This window comes from Euwallacea similis, chromosome 16 (assembly GCF_039881205.1).
Source record: "Euwallacea similis isolate ESF13 chromosome 16, ESF131.1, whole genome shotgun sequence".
Classification (NCBI taxonomy): domain Eukaryota; kingdom Metazoa; phylum Arthropoda; class Insecta; order Coleoptera; family Curculionidae; genus Euwallacea; species Euwallacea similis.
In genome coordinates, this window is record NC_089624.1 from 338,076 (window position 1) to 362,821 (window position 24,746).

Sequence of the window (24,746 nt, forward strand, 5' to 3'; positions counted from 1 at the left end):
TTAATCTCTCAAACTAACAATGCGCTCTGAACTTTTATTTTTCTCAAACAATGTATCATTCATTACCTTCAGACCGTTTGGCCGGCGGCGGCGACGAATTAAACTCCTGCAGCGGAAGCTCTGTCATCTGGACCTCAGCCAAAGAGTTCTTGTCCGCAGAATTATAGTCCCCGACATAACTCGGGACATTCTCCCTCTTGAAACTGCCCACTCTGGACATGCTATGGTATGTACTTTTGGTGCAGTTGTACTGCATTTGCTGTCTCTCGAATGATTTGTCATAGGCTTCTCCGGATGAACTACTGCAACTACCTATGGGAGTCGAAGCAAATCGTTACTAGGTGCGTTCAAATAAAATAATCACGAACTTTATTCGTCCACTGTTGATTCAGCTTAGAGAATAACTGGTGAGATAAGTAACTAAAAGACATTTTTTCAAATGCTTTATCGGAGAACTATACACCCTACATTTATCATAATAATAAATATAATCCTGGGGCTTCGGGCTTTGCCCCCAGAGAGTTAAGTTCAATGTCATTACTTGTCGGCTTTGAAAATAAAATTGACGTGGTTCAGAATATTTCTGAAATATTTTTCAACAATAAAAAGGTAAAGATGACAAGTTTGGAAGTTTGGAAAAAGACATAGTGAATAGGTTTTTGAGTTTATTCTAAAAGGTTAATTTAAATAACATAAAAAATATATTTAGATACTTTCTTGAAAGAAAATTTAAAGAAAATTGCGCATTTGACTATTCATTTAATTCATTAGTTGGAAAAAGTTTTAATAAAGTAAGTTGTTGGAAATTTCCTAAGCTTCCAGAAATGGCATTAAAAAGTGGCGAAAACTTATCGAGAACCAAGAGTAAACTATTTTACTTAATGAATAACCCTACTTATTATTAACTAATTATTGTAATTTAAGTAAAAATCTTTGTGCTCCGTTCCAAGCTATCCTCATTATACAATATTTAACATTTTTCGTGAACGTTAAGAATATTTTTGACGAAAACCCTTTAAGTCTACTCCCAAATGAAGAATAAACTTCTTCCTGTTTAACTTATTATTAATTTAGTAATTTTTTGCATCGCAAATTTTTGCTGATCAACATATGAGCAGAATCTGACACATATTGGACACATTCAGACCCTTAAAGCGAATCATAACCATTAAGATACTTTGAATCATTAATTAAAGCGGTTCTTATTTACTTGAACGGTACGATTTACTATGCTGGTTATGCTACATCTAATATTTGTTTCCGTGTTTGATACACTTGCTTGGAGAATCAAAATTTCAAACAACTTCTGAGTGACTTAATCAAACTTTAGCTATTTGATTAGAGTTTGTACATTACGGGAATTATACCTTGTTCAGCCAGTTCCTCTTTCTCTTTCTGCTTACTTTTCCCCCGATCTCTCTGGTGATAAATCCCGGCGAAAATTAAAATATTGAGCAACAGAAGAAAACATCCCACTGCAATGGTAACCGTCAAGGCCGTGGTGTAGGACTGATAGTGACTGGATGCTAATTTCCTATAAAAAGAAAAAAATATATGATTTTGAGTTTAAGGGAGTTAAATCATAATACATTAGAATCATAGTTCAGGACTTCATTTATGAAATAAATAAACAAATAATTAAGACTCAATGTTAATCATTATTTTAAATACATTGACAAATGAAAAATATTAATTTACTTTTACATTCTAACAGTGGCCGCGTTCAGCAAAGTCAACAGTTGCACAGCTGTTGGGATTTCTGTGGAATACTAAGCTGTTCTCCAAGTGCATTTTAGTTGGCCTCATTTTTCTAACAAATTTGTATCAGTTGCACAATAGTTACCTCCTCTGAACGAAACCAATGATGACGTTTTAGTTACCGCAATAAGTTGTTGGAATTTTTGGGTTGCATAACCACAGTTGTATTTGGAGGGCATTCCGTGGTAGTAGCCTGTAATGCGGTATCAGATTTTGGGGGTGCCGGTGTGGGCATTGAGGTGGTTGATGGAGGTTTGGTCACAACTGCTGGTTGAGATGGAGGGTTTATATAAGGAACGTACAAGGGACGTTCCTTAAGATTGGGTCTCACTGAACCTATTGAGAAAAAGAAAATATTTACAATGCCATTAAAATGTCTGAATGAGAATCGTACGTTTTGAAAACAAAAAGTGGTTCTAAAAGCATTGATCTAAAGAGTTACCACAAGCCTTACTAGTGAAAGATTTTTTTTTATATTAGTTAATATCTGAGCTGATAAGACCATAAGAATAAAAGAGTCATTTTGTTAAATGACACATATGTTATCTCAATTAGCGACTCATCAAGACCATAAGTTGCATTAAATGACACACAAACCAAATGAAATGAAGAAGATTCAATATAGGCTTAAGAACAATAAATGAAGAACGAGTTAAAATATTGCCAAGCTCACAAGTTTGATGACCTAAGGGATAATTACATTCAACATATAGTGCGGTCGTTAAATCCATGAATCTCATTATTATTCAAGAGGGTTCTAACAATAGTACTATAAATTTAGCAATATATTCTAATCCTCAGCATAGGACGAAAACCTAAACCAAGTTTAGAAAATCAAATTAACGAGGAATTTCCCTTCCTTTAAATATATTTATTAATTTATTATTCCGTTAACGTTATTCGCTCTTCTAAGCCCACGCATTACTTCAAGCTATAAATGTTGCCGCTATTTACATTAACCAACTCCGGTAATTATGGAGACTATTAACTTTATGTGCAGACTGCCCTTGTTACCAGTTGGGGGATAAAGTCAAATAGCCAATTGAAATGAATAAAAGTTTTTTTTACATTGTAAAGTGTTTTCTCCTGAATAAAACTGCTTTGACAAAGAAGTATTCTCTTGTGCATGCTAAGTCGAGTTTTTCGTTCAACAAACAGAGATAATGAATGAATCATAATGCTTCTTCCACAACGTTTTTGCACTGAACTAATGTTTCCATTTTAATATTCTATTCCCTCCATTAGTCAGAGGTAAATACTAGTAAACCAAAAATATATAGAAAACACAAATTGCTGGTGGTTTGAATTTTCAGATATTGAAATGAAATATGATGATCAACCCCACGGTTTGTTTTCCAGTTATAAATAGGGAATATTAAATAAAAAGATGATAGCGGTAGCAGTAATGGCTGAGTGCTTCTATTACTGCCAAAAAGTACAAAATTCCGATTTACATTAATTTCTCTTAACTTTTGTGCTATTCTCTGAATGCATGTCCAGTATAATTTAACGTTGATATTATTGTTATAATATAGGTTGTTGAAAATCTCTCTGATATATTAGACAGTAAATACTTTTTGAACCTATTGGGATTGGGAACTTCAAAAATTAATCCTCAGTGTACATCATCAAACATCAAGATAAGCCCCACAGACGCAACTTGATATTAAATATGTCGTAGCAGCGGGGACTTAAATATCCCCAAAGTTTTAACTTTTCTTCTTCGAAACACAGTGTCTGCACGGAAAAATGTATGGAAACATATCAGCTATGTCAAATGTTACTTTTCGTTGCTTCTGTGTTGATGGGGCTTTAGAAAGTGAGTAATTCTAATATTAAACTTAGTAGTTTGTGTACGTGTTGCAGAGTCTTCATCTGTAGCGAAATTTTCCAATACAATTATAATCTAACAGAAATCCTTTATGAACTCTGCATGATGAGCAGATGAATGTGTTTTTCGGAAGGTCCTGTATATTCCAGTATGTTCTAGTTTTATGACTCTTAAGAGTCCTTAAAACTTGTGTCTAAAGTAAAACAGTGTCCCACATGTTCTGTTGTAAATGCGGGATGCCTCAGTTATTGTTGAAGTTAAAAATATACGGCGCTATATCTATATATATATATATATATATATATATATATATATATATATATATATATATATATATCAGAGATTAATCTCGGGAGGATTTAATAGTCCATGAATATTTGTTAAATTTGACACCTACCGTCGTAATACTGATCGCCATCTTCTTGAAAATGATGATGTCTCATGGAAACATCGTCTCCTTCGCCCGGCCTGTGCAGCTGAGGAATTAAATTCAACCAGAGTGACATTTTATGTCCTCTATAATGGTTCCGTCTTTCAGGATGATTGCCTGGAAAAAATGCAGACACTCACTTTTACGTTTAGAAGGGCGTTTGGGAACATCATGATGTAGTTTTTCCACAAAATATTCAATGACTCCGCGTCTTTAGCTGCTATACTAAGCCTGGGAAAAAAATTCAACTAGGCTGATTTCGTCCATTTGTCATTCCCTAAATCGTGTAATTTTTCTCCCTATTCAACCAAGTTTGCCTATATCTATTAACGTTTACGAGATTCCTATGCCAGAGATCTTAAACACTCTGGATAATTTACTTTTGAATAATTATTTTCAGATATGACTACTGCAAATGCACACTAATTGCTCATTGTCGTATTAACTCTTCTCTTCAACCATAGTATGTTTTAAATATTACCCATTTTCAAGTCTCCATCCATTTGACTACATAGAGAAAATTCCAATTTTACTCGGTGATTACCATAAATATCTCGATCGACTCGACGCTACTTAATGCAGGGAATTTAGTATTCAATATAAATATCTTGCACAAATTCTCAACCCTTATTTAATCCCACAAACTTGAATTATCCGGGTTTCCGACTTTTCACTCCTACGAAGGTAGAATATAAATGAATGAGATGTTAAGTCGATGCCGTAGGGTTGGAATAACTCTTATATGTCTTTCACGAAGGGCGCGGTTGAAAATTTTTAATATAAAAGTTCAAATTACTATTTTTTATATATATATATATATATTGGGAGCCACTTTAGCAATTTAATCTTGAGGATTGTGTATACAATATTTAATCAATATTTCATTTTGATATCGATTTTATAAAAATCACAAAGTTGGAATTATAAGAGAGAGAAGGTGTCAAAGTTAAACAAGGAAGAGAGCTAACAATGCTAAAGATCTGTTCTCAAGCATATGTGGAGAAGCCTTCATAAAAATGAATCAAGCTGAGAATTAGCAATTGTGACTGCTGTAAAGCGGTAAAAACTTTTAAGAGCACATGTGCAATAAACTGAATCCTTGGACTTTTCGCGATTTCTCGCTTCGTCATTCATGTAAACCACTCGTTTTTCACAATTTTGTTTTAACACATACATTATTGTTTGATATCGATAAACCTTAGCTATAGTTGGAAAAGTTGTTGACTTTTTTTTTTTGCGGAAAACAGTGTCTCCGAGATGGCGAACTCAGGATGGTCTAAACGCGAATATCCAGTACAGAATTAGTGTGACGAGCCATTTTATAAATCCTCCAATTCTGGTAACATCCTCAAAACACGTAATTTTTTTTATCACATCGCGCCAAAATCATATGGTCTCGATGGATCATAAAAGCTTTTAGGAAGCATCCGACGAATTCAAAAAACCTGCTGCACAATTAAAATTCTTTCGAGGTAAAAAAACTAAATAATAACTAGAAGGAAGCATTTCTGCTAAGAAAATTGCGATATCTCGTGTAATGATAGAGAAAAGGCAAAATCATGCAGCTCAATACATATTTATGGCTTACAGTTGACAAATTTGCCTACCCTGTTAGCAAAAGCTTTAACAAATGGCATAAGAAATAAGAAGTTGGTCAAAGCTCCTGAGATTTTGCCAGACTTTCGGCGACAGTTGGTGCTCGCTGAGATTTGCATACCCCAAGGACCAAAGCCAGCTGCAGAAATCAATACATCGTCGCCTATTATATCATTGGTAAAAGAGATAGATATTTATCTAGTAAATGCCGAAAGTGATATTTTACCGCAAGCTGATTGCAGTTGAAGTACATGAGTTCGGTTAGCAATTGAAGATGGTAAAGGAACGTTCACACGCGATGGGTACAATATTTCTCCTATGAGCGTGCGTTAACGTTTAAAAAGCCGTTCAAAAGTTTATTATCGTGATAACGTACCATCAGATGTAAATAGAAATATTTATAGTTCACACAAGTCAAGCATTTCTTTTGCAGTTTCCATCAGCAGCATATAGAGATGGCGCCACTGGTAGTTACTATCGGATGGGTCAGTAAGTCCGGGTTTGAGTAGCCATTACTTCGCTTGTTTCGATGGAAATCAAAGCTCTAGTGCTGATATCCGAAGAATGAAACTGTAGTAGAGGGATGGATTTCCGTTGAAAACAGCGAAGGGATGGTGTTCGGAAAGGCGTTTAAAGACGTCGAAAACTTTATGGTTTGAAGATTTTTTACAAATTCTGAGATTTACTAGCTGATTTTCTTACAATTAGGGCAGTTTTTAAAAGGGCTGAAGAAACGTTGATGAAAATATAAAATATGTTTGCGTCTAACTTCACTGGCTCTAGATGTAAAGTAGGTAAGAAGGGCGAATTTTCAAATGTGTTAAATCAAATTTTCAATACTTCTCCTTCAAAGTTTTAAAGATATTTAGCTGAAATTTTTCATACACGTTAACTCTTGCCTATCAAATATATTGGAACACCGCAAAATATAACAATTCTGGTATTTAGCAACAAAGAATCTCTTTGAGAGCGAACGTTGGTACCGTACTTTCGTGAATATTTCTATTTTTCAGTAAAATTCTCCTGCAAAAATTCATTACTTATAGAACTACTTGTATCTCTATCATACCTTCAATTTCCATGATAATAATTATTAAGCATAATTGGAAATTGCTATTAATACTAAACATATTTGCTTCACACCTATTGAACTGTACAGCACATGAAACTTGCTCACTTACCCATTTCTAAGTAAAGCTGATTAATCGGATCATATGTATCCCAATAAGGCAATGTTGGTATATCATTTTCATTTTGGCTAAGGCTTTTCGATTCGGTTCCCGGCGTTTTTGGCACGGCTCCACCATTTGGATCTCTGAAACAAAACCTGCTTTAAATACGATCTGGGGCGTTGCTTTTCACAAAATAAGAAATCGTAGATTTTGTAATACAGCAAATTGAGATTATTAATATTAATGTAAAAATGCGATTGAATATTATTGTTAATTTTATTATTTTCACGGTTTGCTCTTTTATAACTAATTGTCATGTGTAACACTGCATAGTAAGGGGAGGGAAGGTGGCTGGACGACATTTCATCATTTCTGCATTTCTAGATATCTGCTTCTTAGGTAATTTTAGCGTTCCTCAATTCACACATTAGACGTACGTGGAGAGATTTTTGAAAATTAGTGATTTTTCGAAAAATGTTTATTCAAAGGACCTTGTTTGAGACACAATTGTTCGACATGGATTATAGTAGGATTATGAACTAGTTCACGAATAAATTTCAGGTAAACAATTTTCTCGGGATTTCCAAGAATTTTTTATGTACCCCCTGTATATAATTAAAAACAATTAAGGAGTTATTTCGCTTATTGTTAGCACAGAAAAACATATTTGCGTCCTCCCTAACATGCTAAAATAACCCCTTCTATCCATGATTATAAATTCAAATACTTACGTGTCCTTAAGGCTTATTCCCCACTATTTGCGCCTAAATATTTAATACGTTCGCATAAGCGCGTGAGATTTCTCAAGACGCCTCACCTTTTGTACTCTGTAGCTGGATTAAGCCGGCACATTCCTTACGGTGTAATTTATTCGGTAGAGTTCTATTCAATGTATCCTTACGGACTAAATAATGCCAGATACAGGGAAAGAAAGAGGGCATAAATCACTTTGGATTTACTAAGCTTGAGGGAACTACAACTCTTGCAAACTACTTTAGAACGTGTTTTTCGTTACGTGAGGATTAGACGAGATCACCTCAGTTTTGAAGGCTTGTTGCTGTTTTAATGTACATATATCGTAAATCTGCCTTCATAGAGAAAAATGTGTCAAAGAAATACCAGTCTGCCTCATTTTTGAGATACCAAAAAAAAACACACACGGAAAACTGTTCGGGATACTGAAAATCAAAATATTTACGAATTCTGATACTCTGAACGCTCACAACAGAAAGGTATTCTGCAGAAGAACTCGCATCTCTAACCATTTTCGAGATACTTCTAATTAAGTTTTCCAAATATCGATTTTTTAACCATTTTGTAGGCCTTTTGTGAGTCATTAATGAACTTTTTATGGCGACATGAAACTGTCACATATTTTTTCTTGTTGGCATTTACATCGTAATGACTAATGACGAGTTTGTAGCTTATACTGCAGCATATTAAAGCGTACATTATGGTTTAATCCTGACGATGCACCATTAGTCCTAAGACGCATATTATACGTATTAAAAACTAGATCAATACTAAAACGGGGTGAACCCGGCGATATGCATAATATAAGATTTATGGCCGGAATTTAGTTCACCCTCTTATCATATGGTAACACTCTGAAGCGACGCGATGCTCTGCATGTTTTTGGAACAGATATGAACCAGCCTGTCTATTAGTTCGAAATGCAGCTGTATATAAATTTGTTTATCACGATAAAAAAACAGTAAAATGCCAGCATCTGCTTTGGTGAAAATTTCTGTGTATCGGGGAATACAAATAATCATAATAATCCCACACCAAAGCTAATTGGAACATTGATTCAGATACAAAAAGGTGATCGTAGAAAAACCTCACGTAGGCGTTTAAATATTAGATACATGTCTTGTTGTGATACATCCATCAACATTGGCTTGAACTTCCTCATTAGGACACCTCTAGGATCTTATGCTTCTTTGTGCATTGAAACCAGAGGCCTGCGAGCTATACTTTGCGTCTAATCGAGATAAATAACATGTGCAAACTTGTCAATATAATTTATCAATTAATAGAATCTGCCAGGCTCTTTTACACCCCGTGTAACTTCATTCTCGATGCCTTGAAGCTCTTCATTGATATCATCAGGACTAAGCAGTACTACTATTTAGAAAAGGAGTAACCCTTTAGCTTGGCTTCTATGTATGGGACAATATTGCACAATACGGCCGAAGAAAAAAAAATGAAAATAGGTTGGAACTTAGAACTTCTGTTCTTCTAATGCACAAACCCAAAACACACCTAAAAATAGTAAACACTCCCAAGCACAAAACTAAAATACAATGCAAAGACCTCTATAAGGAAAGGGGAAGTATTGAAAGTAAGTACTTTCCGAAAATAACAACTTCAACAAGTCTGAAAATTTCTCTGAAAGTGTCGGTAAATGAATATACCGGTCGACAGGTTGCAAACTAAAGTAGCTTTTGAGGTAAGTTACCGATTTTTGTACTTCCCCGTGTTAGGAATTCTAACTTCGGCTAACTTCCTCGAAACTTCTTAATTGGTGCTGAGTGCCACTATTCCACACAAATTAACTTTTAGACAGAACTTATAAAATTTGTGCAAACTACCTTTACAGCGTTCCAGTTTATTGTTAAATCTAAAACTGATAGAAAAGGATTGAAGAAAGTAATCGTAAACGTAGAATTCTCATATGTGGAGTGGATAGAGTGGACGTCACAAATGGTAGAAAATTCTCAAAAAATCGTCATTCGACGCAGGAACTACTGGCACGTAAAAAGCAAACTATGGACGCATTCACCAATATAGGCCTCCAAAGAAACTCCGGATCACTTACGTATTCAGATACGTATTCAGATACGTAATTGAAGAACTAGGGGTACATCACGAGAAATCACAAATCAATGAACAAGAGAACTACAGGTAGGTGCTGGTGGAATGTCATGTAAGAAGTATAGAGCTTTAAATAACTTTTCAAGGAAATGAACTTGAAAGGTTTCAAGACTCTTAGACGTGGACTTTGTGGAATTACGTTTCTGTAAATTCGATTAACTATTCTCGCCCAGCGAGCATGATTTGGAGGAGAAATCCAGGATATATGGAAAATTTATTGAGGTAGTGGAAGATGCGAGATCTTTTCCATTCCTTAAGAGGGATTTATCCCTCTGGTGGTTGTCTGACAGCACGTTTGCCCAACGGATATCTCCTTGCGTATCTGATTCAGAAAGTTTAGGTTTACGGGTTCGTCCTACATACAGACCTTAAAAGACAACAGCTACGAGTTGCCATACCAAGAAGATTTTCTATTTAGGTAAGTATACCGGGTAGGTTTTCTGTACGTTCATATATTTTATAACATAATATAGTATGTATGTATGTCTAGATAGTATTCATTATTGTTGCCAGTCAAGACAAATATTATCCGACAATTAAGCGTTCCAGGTAAATTTTCGCTTCGCAAAACAGTCCTAATTATTCTGGATTTAAACAGAATATTTGTCTAATAGGCTCTATTCATGAGGTATTTTACGAGGGCGGCGTCAGCACGGGTTTTATCTGGAGGAGCGATAACGAAATCCCCAGACGTGACTATTTCCGCTCCCAGGGATCCCCACTTTCTTTAAGGCGTAATGCCAGATTTATTTACCCAGCTCGACTAAAATCCAGGTCAGATGATATTATTGTTTCATACAAGGCGATTTACAGTCGACTGTAAATTTAAAACTTGAGGAAAACGGGACAAAAGATGCTTCCGAAAATATGTAGATGTAGGTAATCGGTATCAATGCATACTGGATAGTAAACTTATAGTATTTTTACCAATGCGATGTTGCCGGTTAAGTAAAAAATCTAGTAACTCCAATATATCAGGTGAATTATTGCTTCGGAAAGGGCCACACATTTGCCCTATGCAGAAAATGTGATTTTACCTTGTTGCAGGCACGATGACTCAAAATTCAAGCATCTACAGTTGGACATAAGACTTGCTTTAAGCGTGTTTCTTAAACAGAACGCCTTGTATATTAGCAGAACCAACATTTTCCTATACCTGGTGACCTATAACTGTCAATCATTATATTACTGTCAAGGTCACGGGTTTCGTTCCCTAAACCTGTAACTTACTATTGACCGTGAATCACTATGTATTTGAAGCGAATTTCTGGAAATTTTTAGTGTGTGAGAGTTCGAGGATTGAATCAGTTTGGTTTAGATACCAAGATATAATTGTATCTCTTCGTATTGCTGAACGACAAATAAGAAAAGTTTAATATTGCAATTCGGGTTATAAATCAAGTAGTGATCTTGACCCCATCTTCGCTAAAACCTACATGTTTGCAGTTTTGTTACAAAGTAAGGAACAAAAAGAATTTTCATTTTCTCGCTTGCTTCACTCATTCGCCATACAAAAAGTGAACTTACCCAGTGGTGACAAAATTGCTGATATATTGAATAAGTGTCCTAGAAACGGCCATATCGCTATGACTGTAGTTGTGAGGAAAAAATGGTCCTCCGCCAATAAGGGGTAGGCCTAGAATATATGGCAAGTCTTCTCCTCTCACGCCGCCCAGTCTCTGGAAAGCATAAAATTCGATATCTATGGATATAATTAAAACGATGGTATGGCTTTGAGTTGACAATTGATTATTAAATGCCAGTGGCGTAGCACATAAATATTTGGGGAGGTAAAATGGCCCCTGGAGTCTCCTGGAAAGAATTATTACGAATCCATTGTAAGGAAACTCTGTGAAATATGTGCCAAAGCTAATTACGTTTACGTGTTTTGATAAGGTGACATTTATTGTAGCGGCTTGAAAACTCTCTATTGTTAGCCTGTAACCGTTTTATTTACTGAGGTTACCTTTTAGCCTCCCATTCTCTTCGTAGTTAACTCGGGTGCTACCCCCTGGGTATAGCTTTAGTGTGGTAGAGGGGTCACACGGAGTGCCTGTCGAGTTGCTTTTATACACTAGAGAAAAGTAAATTCCAGGAATTCTGTAATTTACAGTCGAAAAGAGTCCAGAAGATAATAAAAAGTTGCACCGAATAGTTTAACGACTTCAATAACATTAGAATCAATAGAAGAGCGCGTAATGGATTTTTTATTAAAATAAAATAAGTAGTTAATTACGGCGAACGGAACAGAACAAACGCAGGGGCATAGCGGTCCGTATTTACTTAAAATGGTTAACAAGAGTTGATAAAGAGATTAATGAGAAAGAAGAGCCATTTCGTTACTATAGTGCTCATCAAGGTCTTCCAAGAATACGAAAGATGTTTGCGAAAGTTTTAATTTTGAAAGTCTGAAATGTCAGGTATTTTTACAACGGTCATAGAATAATTATTTAAGTTCCGAGTCAAATAGGTGACCAGCTATAGTACCAGGTTTTTCTGGATGAGGCGATGTCACGAGTGGACTGTGGAACATGCCAACGGGTACTACAGCAACACCTAATGGACGTATAATTTATGTTATTTCTCTCGTCGCATCTGCCATTCTGTCAAGAGAAAAATGGAATTTCCATAAAAATTAAATCCCATAGGCCTTATTTGAGACATCGCAACGAAATTTTCAATTTAATTTTCCATTTCTTTACACAAAACGTAAGGCGGGAAGTTTCAAACACTTTATACATGCCTATATATTTTATAACCAAGAGAAACGCAAAAGCTGGTATTAAAATTGATATGTATGAACTTGTAAAGTATATTACAGAAGTTTTGCTGCGGAAATTTAGGACCTTACATTTTCTTGCCACAATTTGAGCCACACAAATACAGATGTACGTATAAATAACACAGTTTTCCAATTTGAACCTTCACAAAGCTTCGTTCTATAAAAACTATATAAATGGCCTTGCCAGAAGTGGTCATAAGCAGAAATTATTTATTATATGTTGGTTTAATAGCAATGTATATTTAAATAGCGTCCAGGTTCTTTTGCACTTTGCTGGGAATCCTTCTGTGAGCTAAATAAATATAATTAAAAAAATTTAATAGATAACTGTTTTTTTCATCATAGACAGCAAAAAAAATAGAAAATACAACTTTTTCCTTTCTCTGAGTTATTTTTAGGCACAATACCAACAATTTACCTGCCAGTCAATTAAACTACTATTCCTCTATGAGAAATAGGTAGGAGTTAGATTTATCATACTCTTTAAGTTCACCAACAAATTATAATTTTTATCAAACACTTTTCTGTTAATAACTCTGTTCACCATGAATGTATATCTTCATTGTGGTAATAGAGTACCGGCCTTATAAGGGGGCTAGGGTGGGCGACGGCCCAGAATGGCGGATTTTCCTGGTCGGCAGTTTTTCTTGGTGACAGGGAGACAGTGAATAAAAATTTCACTTATAGTGCCAGACTTGCTAAGGCCGAGCTTTAGTGATGGAAGTACAAATGTAAGAATATTATTACTAGAATGTATACCATACATTTTTTCTTCACGATATTAGTTTAAGTAGCAATTGATTCCCTCAAATACATCTCGAATGGCCATAGTTTTGTATATGTTTCTGGCGCCTAGAAAAAGTTTAAAATTCTACAAGCACCAGACCATAAAAAATAACGCTCAGTTTTGCCGGAAATACATTTTTCATATTCTTGGGGTCCCATACGTTAAAGGAAAAGACTTTCAATCATTTTCCTCAGCTGGGGAATATTCGTAGCTCGAATTCCTGTCTAAAATGAGAAAAATGATATGTGTTTTTATATATCCGGGACGGTTTCTCTCATATGTTTCATCCTTTTAGGTGAAACTTTATGAAATATATACCTTCGACTAGGACGAATGAGGGATGTTTGGACTTCCTCTTCTGCTTAATTCCCCCATTTTGGACGTTTCCACTATTTTTGTAGAAGTTAGAAGAATTGGATATTTCGAAGTTTTATGTCCAATTTTATTACAAAGACCGTTTTATGCTCCTGTTTTGCGGCTACTAACTGATTCATTATAGTACTAGTACAATAAATCAGGTGAATTTATAACTCTTTTAGAATAAAGCAGGAAACATGCGGGGTGTTTTTTATAACAGATATAGTTGTTATCTATGAAGATGGTTTAGATAGTTTTTCAACTGACATTAGTTATGCGGTTGAGTGGAAATTCCCCATTAAACCTATGAGTGAGCCAATACGGCTATTATTGTTATTCTGTTCTGCCCTACGCTACCACTGGACAGACATTTTGTTAAATTGAAACTTCACAATGTCCAATTTTCTTCGTCATCTCCTTCGTATTCTCATCGACAAAACTTAAAATCTAAAGCCAAAGACAATTTAACGCTAATGAGAAACATTTAAAGGTCGCTCTAATTCCATTTAAGACTTCGTCTCGAGAAAAGACTTCATATTTCTGGAATTATTTCCAGCACGAGGAAAATAATTTGGAGCAAACGCCGGTATGTTGGGATGTTCTCAATTGAACGAAAACTTCTTCAGCAACGTAAAATAAATTTTGCCGTTTAATAAAGTTCTTTGTTTGAGTTTGGCGTAATGGCTCTGAGTTCGGTTATCGAATTTAACCGCGTTTGATTTAAAACAATGCTGTTTATGGAGCAGAAGTTCCTAAATTTAAAGGCTTTACAAATATTTACTGTTGACTGGCTGGTAAATTAGAAAAGTAGATTTGGGGAATTTATTTAATGAAACGTTTCATTAGGCGGGTTTGCTAGTTTGTAAGTGGCTACGAAAACTTTGGCATAACGTTTTAAATGATCTCAAGCAGCGCACTTCTTTGGGAAATGAAGAAGCATTTGCAAGGACTTCATATATCCTGATATCCGATGAAGATATTGAGTTTTACTTATTGATGTAGTAGTTAATTAAAGGGACAGGTCTTAATAAATACATGTCTTAAATCAAATGTATTTAACAGAAAATTTATTTTTATACATATATATATATAAAAGAAAACAATTTTATCTTGGTAATATGGCGGTTTACCGCGGTCTTGACTCCACTTCCTGGAATTAACGGTAAATTTTTACTTTAAGCTCCTTGAGTAGGCACCATTACAGATATTAGAGTGGTGAGCATAACTAATGCTAACAATAAATAAACACATTGACTATACTGGCTACTGCACTGTCTTTCATCAGAATTTAAGATTTTGGCCCATAAAAATTCGATAGCGGCTAAGCAGATCTATCGAGTCCACGTCACGTCTTTTCGAACACTTACAAGGAGCGATCAATATATATTTTGCTAATTTATTACAATGTATGGTGCAGAAAAGTGATCATATCATAATTCTAACCCGGTTTCAAGTGACTTCGTATCGACTATGCATTATGCTGGCACTCGTGTTAAATCCTGAATAGCAAATAAATCGAACACGTTATGGGTTTTCATCTAGAAAATCTGTAAAGGGAGGTTATTTTTAAATAAACCAGAAGTTTCTTTGAAGTTACTTTCTCCACACAATGTCAGCAGAGTATTCCTTTGTGATGTAAATAAGGCAAGTGCAGCAGTATTTGTGCTTGGAATAAACAACTCTCTAAATCAATTCGTGAATTGGAGTGCATGGGCTCTGAATAGGATAAATAGCTGTATGTTTTAGATAAAACATTTTATATTTACAAAGTGTTTGGGAAACAAGTCATACGATATAAATAACGAAGGTTAGGTAAGTTAGCAATAGCACACCATGTAAAAAGCAAGAACTAATATATTGCTGCCGTCTATGATTTATAAGACAATAGTAGTTTAAACACTGAATTTACAGAGAATTCAGATATTTGAGCTCTTCTCAAACAAGGAGTCGAGTGTATCAAGTCAAGTGGATGAGCTATTTTATCCAAGGATCGCATTGAAACTCACGATGTGTACATAGTCAATACGAACTGCTGCCGTTTTTTTTTTCCGAAAATAAAATCGGATTCATTAGGCTAAATCTGAAATTGCCCTTAATCCGCGAACTCTAAAAAATATTCTTGCATTGGTCGACTGTAAGTTCCATATCTGGAAACTTTTCGAAGAAATGAGTATTCACGTTACAGTAAAGGAGTTGATTAAGGACTCCTCGAAACAGTGAATAAGCCACCTCTACAACAGTTAATTCTATTAATACTCAATGATTAACGAAGCATTTAAATTGGTTCCAAATCGAAGGTAGATTTGTGTAGCATAATTCAACTAACGCTCAGGTACAGAAAAATATAATTTTAAAATAGTATTAGGAAGAGCGCAAAAAAAGATGGGGTGGCGTTGTGCCAAAAGTAGAAACTAGCTTGAATTAAATTGTATGGCTTTCTGGTGTTCGGTATTGCAAATAAGAGTTTTTCACTTTAGGCCAGTGTGAGGTAGAATATAGTTCGGGCTGAACTAGCAGCCTTGAATTTTACATTATCATATGCATGTCCAGTAAATAGAAATTAAACGTTTGAGCTTTTCTTTGGAAAATTATAATTTGCCCTAAAACTTATAAAACAAGGAATACACGAACAGTATATTCTCATCTATCTTAGCGTTTCAAAACAAGAATAAATGAAGAAGCAACAACCAAGAGGGGTTGAATATTTATAATGAACTATCAGAACTTTGTCAATAAAGTGCCATGTAAAACTTTTAAATTCGTGTAATTGCAAGTGTTCATAAGTTTTGTGAAGCCGGAACTAGTTTTATTAAATTGCCTATGTGAACTTTGGCTCTAAAATTTAATAACTTTTACAGATCTTGAATGTTTAAGTGTTATTTTAAAGAGACAGACACGTTAATTCCTTAAAAACTACTTCTTTGCGTACTTGCACGTGTTCCTCTTTTTAATTAAATATGTTTTTTGTATTTATTTATAATTAAATAAGGGGAAAATATCATCAGAAATGTGTGCATCAAGAACAATTTAAAACTTTTTAAAACTGTAATAGTAGTTACTCACAAGTTTTGTGAACCTCAAAGAAAATTTCAATTTTTTTTCCCATATTAGGTAACGTACATTGAAATAATATAAATGTATTGTAAGTGCATTTAATCAAAAATCAAAACCACCCATTAAAGTTTACAATTTCGCAATTTTCCCACATGCCCTCTGTTTTCAAGTTCCAAATTTTAAAAGCATTCCCTACCCATTTTAACTTTTAGCTCGCTCTTTCATTTAACACTACAAAGCATATCCACGTATGTTTCTGCACAATTACCTTCATTTGCAGGGTTCACGTTTAGCCCATTTAGATTTGGGTTCAGTTTAAAACAACGTGTATCGATCACGAGTTTTAAATTTTAGAAGCATGATGTGAACCGGAGCCTATAAGGCTGGTTTGACTTTAAGGTTCATTTAATGGAATAATTGTGTAAGCGATGTATTCTTGATCAAAGTAGATGGGAATAGACTGAATGGAAATGAACATGAGCAAAAGTCACACAGTGCAGAGGAAAAAGATTTTGAAAAAAGATGTTATGAGGAGATTTTGGTGTTTTTTATAACGATTTCTGCAATATTTTGTTTTTCATTTCTATATATCATCACGACGTAGAACTGTACCGCATGAAATCTAAAGTCATTTATACACATATTTTTGAAAAATTTTACTCAAGGAAAATCCATTCAGATGTTAGAAGAGAAATATCCTTTAAACCATAATTGAATATAACTAGTTTGAATTATCTTGAAATATTTCACCAACATGAATAGGCAATTAATATTCCCCCATAGAGGACCTAAGTTTCACACCATATTGATAGAACTGTTAAAACTAAACTTTGTGGAATCCGAGAACTGAAACTTCGGGAAACTTGGTCTAATCATAACATCCTAACTCTAATTGCACACGGGATTATGCATATCATAATTTCAGCGTATTGATAAATAATTTGCTAAATCACTTGTGGCGATAATGTTGGGCAATGATTAAGTTTTTTAATACGAAATCATGTGATTATAATTGGAGATGTGCCAGCGAGTTTCTACTTCTAGAAGTATAAACTTCGATCTGAGGTGGTTCAATTAATGCAACAAGTCTGTCGACGAAAGTGGAAGGTCCGTAAAGCAATCAAAGTTACTTGCTACAAATTATTTTCATCTATGCAACTTAGAATAATGAGTTTTACAAGAGAAAGGCTGAGAGAAGAAACGATACTTTTCCAGTTAGAATTAAACGAATTGCTGCTTCTGAAAACCATGAATGCAGAAAAAGTGTAAATTACTGCTTTTGAACAACAGTCGATATACATTATACATTTGGTGAAATGTGTTTTAAATTACTTTGTGGGCGTTGTATGAAAAGTTATTTATTAATGTCGTGGTTCAGGTTAAGCGGCCTTACACGTGTGTGGATTTAGGACCATTGAGAAATATGTGGCAAGTAAACGGATCAGACGATGATCTGGCAACGTGTTTGGAAAACCAATGCTCCTTAGTATAAAATTTAATATGAGCATCTTACAGATTAACATTATCACAAATATAAAAATATTAACATCTATTCCGGTATTCTTCTAAGGGAAAAATGTAGGTCGTACATAACAATAAATGGTCATTGGCTTACATTTTTTTATTTTATTACATTTATTTATTAACGCAAATGGTCTATTTTGTTACAAGTTCACCGTCATTATTAGAGCCAATGAGCTGAAATGTGCCAATATCACTTCTAGAATATAGAGATATCTCCTGGCAAAAGACATTGAACACTTAAAATATGAAATGAACTAACTCTAATATTGCAAAATTCAAAAGCGCACTTGGGAATGATCGGCAGGCCAAGGTGAGCATAGAGACTTGCTCGTAATAACGTAATTATGTTTTCCGAGTCTTCCTCGAGAAAGTCGAAAGCCAAGGCAGTAGCGTTTTTTACAGTTAAAATTGGATATCTGTGGACACGTGGAAACATGGCTGACCATGAGCAGTAGGGCCGTAAGACGTTTTTTGAATTATTCATGTACCCGGAATCTTACATATACTTACACTTTGTAGCGCCCTTACGTCGATCTCTGAGAGGGCGCTATCTTCGTAACGTCCTTTCTTGGGCCCTTCCTTGTTCGGCCAACAAATTTCTAATATCTTTTAGGTCGATTTCGGGATTCCTCGGATTTGTTCGGGTGTCACCCTTTAAAGTTTTACGAGGCAAAAGGACATACACGTGCCCGTAGTATATTTTTTAGGAGCCACCCAGATCATTATTTACGTGCCCGTAGTTAATTTCTACGGGCCCGTAGGTCATTTCTACATGCCCGTAGTTTATTTATCATTTAGTTTTTACGTGAATCGAAATAATTTTCCATGTGCTCCCGTTTTGTTTCTGCGTGCCCGTAAATTATTTTTTATGTACCCCAAAATTATTTTTTCCCGTGCTCATAGTTTATTAAACAATGGAGGATGCTAAAGAAGAGATGCCATAATGTTAAATTAAACTCGGAACACAGTTTAATTTATCTTTTCACAAGAAGAACATAGGTACTAACCCAGTGAATCAATACGGACAAATTAAATCCTAAACCTAAAAATGGAACGGACAACATAAACCTAAAGAGCGAACGGACAACCCCAAACTAAAATCACGGACACCCTAAACAAATCGGAACGGACAAGCTAAACTTATGACAGTACGGACAGGGACACACCGGTAAATACATAAATTATCCAGATGCGTCGGCTTCTTAGTCCGGGCGCTTATGTACGGTTTCGTCAAAAGGCATCAGTGACTTCGTTACAACCTTCGTTGCAGATCTTTCTGTTTCCTTTTTATTTCTAGAAAGATGTGAAGCCATCTGACTAATAAGTCAGGATTAAGTGATTAGATCAGAAACAACTTTTTTTTAAATGCACCTCTTGATACTTCCGTAATTTATCCTACTGCTTAAGAATAGGTATATCATGTTTATGTCTAAGTGTTCTCGAAGTAAGCAGTAGACTAATCTAAACGATGCTGGAAAAAAAATTGTTTTCTTTCTTTAGGAGTAATTCAGGAGTAAATTCAGTCGGGCCAAATGTAGAGAAAAGAATTTGCAGATAAATCTCTTGAAAAATCGTCTTTATATCTAAAAAAACATAATTTTGACTAATTTCTCATAATAATAAACGTCTCTCCCTCAACAGGGCCAAGAACTAATTTATTCCAATACCTATTCTAGAGCAAACATTATTCACAAGTTAGTAACGAGTGACATATCGTACAAATTCCACTACGAAATGCTTGTTTTGTTTATTCCTCTAATACGTGTGGGGTTTACATTACATAGTCCGGTTTAATCTCTGCGAATAAGCACAAATAGCCACACTTGCATAGTGACCCAATTAGAAATCTAATAGAAGCTTAACTCGCTAAATTTTGCTTCGCTCATTTGCAGAAATTATGGTAGACGGCTTAACAGACAGGTTCATTAAACTCAGCTCGCAATCAATTTTTTGGGTTGTAGTTTTGATTGTAATCGTGATACACTGTATTTTACGGAACTCTTGCTCAAGAGAGGAAGATAAAAAGATAAAAAACTATTTCATTTGATTCTGAAACTGAATATGTTTCTAGGAATGAACCACATCGATGATGTGCGAGTTCAATAAGTTCCTCAAAGGGAATTGATAGTTGCAAGAGTCCTTAGCTCAGATGACTTATTCTCAATTATCGCCACTCTGGTTAGTTCCAATTTCTAGAGAACACAAGTCTTTGCTGCAGCTACGGTTTCCTAGGAAAGCAGTGTTATAATATAGGGACTATAACTTGGAGTCAATAATGCTTTCTAGCGTCACTCGTGGCCTCCCATATCGCTACTTAAGAAACCATATGACCGTAAAATGCACGAGCAACGTTTTATAGCGTCCGCTATATTACGGAACCGCTTTGCTAGGAACCCCAGCTTTACGTTGCATTCTATGAGAATGCTCAGGAAAATTGAAAATTGCATCCTTCATAAAACCTTTGCTTATGTTTCATGAAATTAGATGGAACATATTCCCTGCAGGACGATGCCTCTAAACACACAGACAGAGGGACGTGACTTGTAACTGGTCCACATATTGTGCGATCTGAGGCGAAATATACTGTCCGTTTCATCCTCTGCATACATATGATGCTAAACTAGGATATGACCCTCCCTAATCTTGTAGATAGATTTAAAATGTCAGAGTTAAATGATCGGCGAGAATTACTAATTTTGACTTTAATATATTCGCGCCTTCCGTAATACCTACACAAAAGCCAGATTCATTTGTTCCCTTTTTTGGCCAGAGGATTAATATGTGAATTTATTGGTACTTTTAAATTATGTCGGAACAAACATATTTTGGCAAAGAGCGGCAGTATGAACTTACCAGAGGTAGATCCCTTTCTCCCGAGTGATGCTGAAAATGTAAAAAAAACGTTTTTCCACCTCTTAAGGAATGAAGGTAGCCTATCCTAATTAAAGCCGACACTGTATGCCCGTCACTTAACACATCCAATGTCGAATCGCGCACACTTAAAGGATTTTGAGTAGGTCGTTCCCAATCCGTATACTCATTTTTCAACGTAGAAAAAATCTCGTTTAAATGGAAGTAATACGTGTTTCGAACGTACGTCCGTAATATTCTATCGCGTTTCGTTTCGTTGAAACCGAATTCCAAATCCTGAGCGTTTAGGTCCAGGTACGACTCGGTACCCGTCAACGAGAAAAGGAGGTCTCTGTCAGGAAAGTCGGCCAACTCGTACCCAGCTGCCGTAGCCACTGTGGAGGTGCTGGTGGTGGGTGGAGGTGAGGTAGGATTTACGACGACCGTGCCGTCGATGAAAGGAGCGAAACCTATTAATAGAAATCAATCAGTTACCTGTTCACTAAGTTTTTAGCCTTTGGTAAAGGATGAATGTTATTCTCAGTTAGTTCTAGCTGGGTATAATACAGATCAATTCACAACTTCTACCATCAATGACTTCCTGGTTTTGGTTGGTGTTTAATGATTCAACCTCCAACACCAGTCTTTAACCTTTAACCACAGAAATAATGGCATTTTCATAATTTTAAACGTAAATACTACCTATTGAATAGGAATAGGGACCACATTTAGTGTGGCTCCCTGTGGGGTCAGATGCATGGTATTAGGGTGTAAAGTGCTCCCCAAACATGGGGTTAAAATAGCGTGTGTCTATTAACCTTTATATACCGGTTTTAATGCGCAATTTTGATGATATTGTATAAGGAAAGTGCTCTTTCTCAGAATACATAATTGAGCTCCTGGTGACGGCTCATGTAAGAGAATTCGTTAGAATGGGTACTGATAATCAACCGGAAAGCGTCTGAAAAGTTTATCAAGTCGCTTCTGGGTTTAAAAAAGCACCTCACAATCACAAAAATTTTATTATCCCCCAGCTCTGAAGTAAGCACGTTCTTCTCTTTCCAAAAGTTTTTCCCAGCTTTCGAAATGTATTTTTGAAGACACCCGAGGGATTGGCTGGTTCATCACATTTAATTTTGTTTATAGCAGTAAAGTGTCTCTTATTTCAGGAAACGAGTTGCAATTGAAACTTTAGTGCAAACTTTTATCACTTTCTTGACAGTTTTGATTCCTATGGCTGCAAGTGAGGAGGCTCATCGTTGCTGAGTTTCGTAACTTCCAATTTTCACCTTGTGGTGGGTTCCAGGTGATTCCCGATTCAGCTTGAATACCATCCAGACTTACATTATTCTGCAATCAAATGATGCCTGCACGAGGTGCGAGTGGTTTCAGCTACAAGACCGAACTTTGCAAGAAATGCCAAGGTAGGGTGATTTCCCATACTGTTTTACGTCTCCTTGTAATTTTTCTTTTGACATTTAAAAAGCTCCAATTTTTCACCACTGGTGCCAAGAAGAATGCACAGGAGCCGATTTTTGTCACCCCATTCGGGTTTTGAGTTGTTTGAACTTTAAAGTTGCAGAGCTTAGTTTAATGATTTGCTGTCAAAAAGAGTCACGAAAATAACATCAAGCAAGAGTACGTAATCAAATAATGCCTTTAATCACTTTAAAACATCAACAGAATACTAACAGAACATAATATAAGACACACGCCGGGGGCACATCAGTTTGTCGTATTTATGAGGATTAACAAGCACCCAAGGGAGGTATAATGAAAACTATGAATTTAACTACAATAATTCTTAACGAAGTTTCAGCTCAGGAGTACGGAGCGAATTTGTGACGCAAATTTAATTTAAAATTCAGAGGTGTCAGATGTTGTGTCAACGGTCGTGAACAGATTAAAAGGGTTAGACCGAGCGGAGCTAAAGCCCGAAAGGAAAAATGGTGGTACTTGAGGGAAAGAATGAAAACCTAGTGATTACACAAAAAACTGTGAACGTATACTGTAAAGAGAACCTAGTTAGAATCCAGGTTCCAGGAGAAATGATGTGAAGTAACGTTCTTAGTTGGCGCTGAGTCTCCGAACAAAATTGAAGTATAAATGATATTGTTGCGACGAGCGGCCGAAGCGGATGAAAACAGTTGTCAGGATCTGGTTTCTCAATACTGGATTTTCATTATCACTACGTACGAAGCTTACGTGTATTTAGGTATACAAGTAGCAAAATTTCCTTAACGATACGTAATCTACAAACTACATCATGTATATGAAGGCACTTAGGTCTTTAAATTTCTTTTAACGATACGTTACGTGATTTTAAAAATTTTCTCGGGTACTTCCTTTATTTCTACTTTCACGGTTCAGCTTTAAGGACTCCGTAAAAATTTGCTTTAGTAGTCTCCAAATCGGTAGAACTGACCAAATTGTATTTATTTTTAGGTAATAGTATTATTTAATATTCATTTATATGTTTCAAATTTACATAAATGACTTTTCTCTCGATCGAATTCCAAACCGAAATGTTTTAAAATCCATTGTCGCATGATAAAAATAGCAACTTCGTTACACTGTTTACAAGCAATGTATAGCAGTAACTTCGACGTAAAACAATGAGAACGACAGCGGTACACCATTATAAATCTACATCGGATGTTACAGACTCTTACAATTAAAGCAGTTTTGAACTTTTTATCCCTGTTGGGGATTTATAATTTTGTTTCGCGTTTTTCCAAACTTTTGACCGTTCGCGACTTTGGAAAAGTTTACTGTTCTCTTTAGAAACTTTAAACTTTGGTAAATCGCAGTTGAAATTTTAATTTGTCTTTTTTGGCATGTTTTCGCTACTTAGTACTTAGTGATTTGCCTTCTGAGCTATGATATTTTTTGCCTACATGCCGTGGGCTTTGGAACTTCACTCGTGCAGTTAATTACATGTGATTTAGGGTAAAGTGGCTGTTAGAGAGTGCATGAGTGAATTTAACTCCTCGTTTTTTGCCTTATAACATGCAGTATTTCATGAAGGTCTAGTGAGTGCGAAAGTAACGGTAAACCCCAAATGTGTATTAAACATAAACTTGTCTGTCCATGGGTCTTTTTCAAACTACTCACTCAATGAGTCGATCCTACTTCCATTATCCAACAACTCCCATCTAACAAGTGTGTCATCAAGCCTTTTGAAGACGAATGCAAATAATTGTGAAAAAAATCTGAGAAGATTAGGGCCTATTAGGATTTTTGTGCCTCATGTTTCTTTTTCTATCTTTTCTTCATTATGCTCTCCGCTGGAATAATGACAGATGATGGAGGTAAATTTATTCCTCTCATTCAACTTATACTCTTCACCCTCATTAGTCTGCAACTTATCAACATTTCTCAGATAACTGAAGTTCTCCTTACCGATTTACTAAATAAATGTGAAAGCAAAATATCGAGAAATCAACACACCCGTTTTCTAAACAAGTTGACCTTACTTTTTCCCTAATCCCTTCGAGTTAGTTAAGTGCTCCGGGGAAGAGACGCAGAGTTAAATTAAGTTTATTTAAAAAGTTCCTCGTTTAACCTTTTTTTTTCGTATGTTGGAATTCCTGCTGTTTTGCCTGCCTCGGGAAATTTACATACCCGCTCTGTGTATCGTAAAACTTATTTTTATTGGGCATCGTCGCAATAAAGTCAAACGCTGTTGCAGGCGCATGTTTGTAAAAGACGTGAAAACTGAAAGGCCT

General features: G+C 35.5%; 1 protein-coding gene across 2 annotated transcripts in view; it reads right to left on the reverse strand.

The window, feature by feature from the left end:
• Positions 1 to 24,746, reverse strand: part of Nlg2 (Neuroligin 2) — a 154,457-nt gene that overhangs the window by 2,967 nt on the left and 126,744 nt on the right. For both annotated transcript variants that reach the window (XM_066397809.1, XM_066397810.1), the window contains exons 9-15: positions 21,022 to 21,488; positions 11,192 to 11,343; positions 6,797 to 6,930; positions 3,987 to 4,136; positions 1,881 to 2,094; positions 1,368 to 1,534; positions 67 to 312 (exon numbers count right to left, since the gene is read on the reverse strand). In XM_066397809.1, the coding sequence (XP_066253906.1) occupies positions 67 to 312; positions 1,368 to 1,534; positions 1,881 to 2,094; positions 3,987 to 4,136; positions 6,797 to 6,930; positions 11,192 to 11,343; positions 21,022 to 21,488 (1,530 nt within the window). The remainder of the gene's footprint in view (positions 1 to 66; positions 313 to 1,367; positions 1,535 to 1,880; positions 2,095 to 3,986; positions 4,137 to 6,796; positions 6,931 to 11,191; positions 11,344 to 21,021; positions 21,489 to 24,746) is intronic.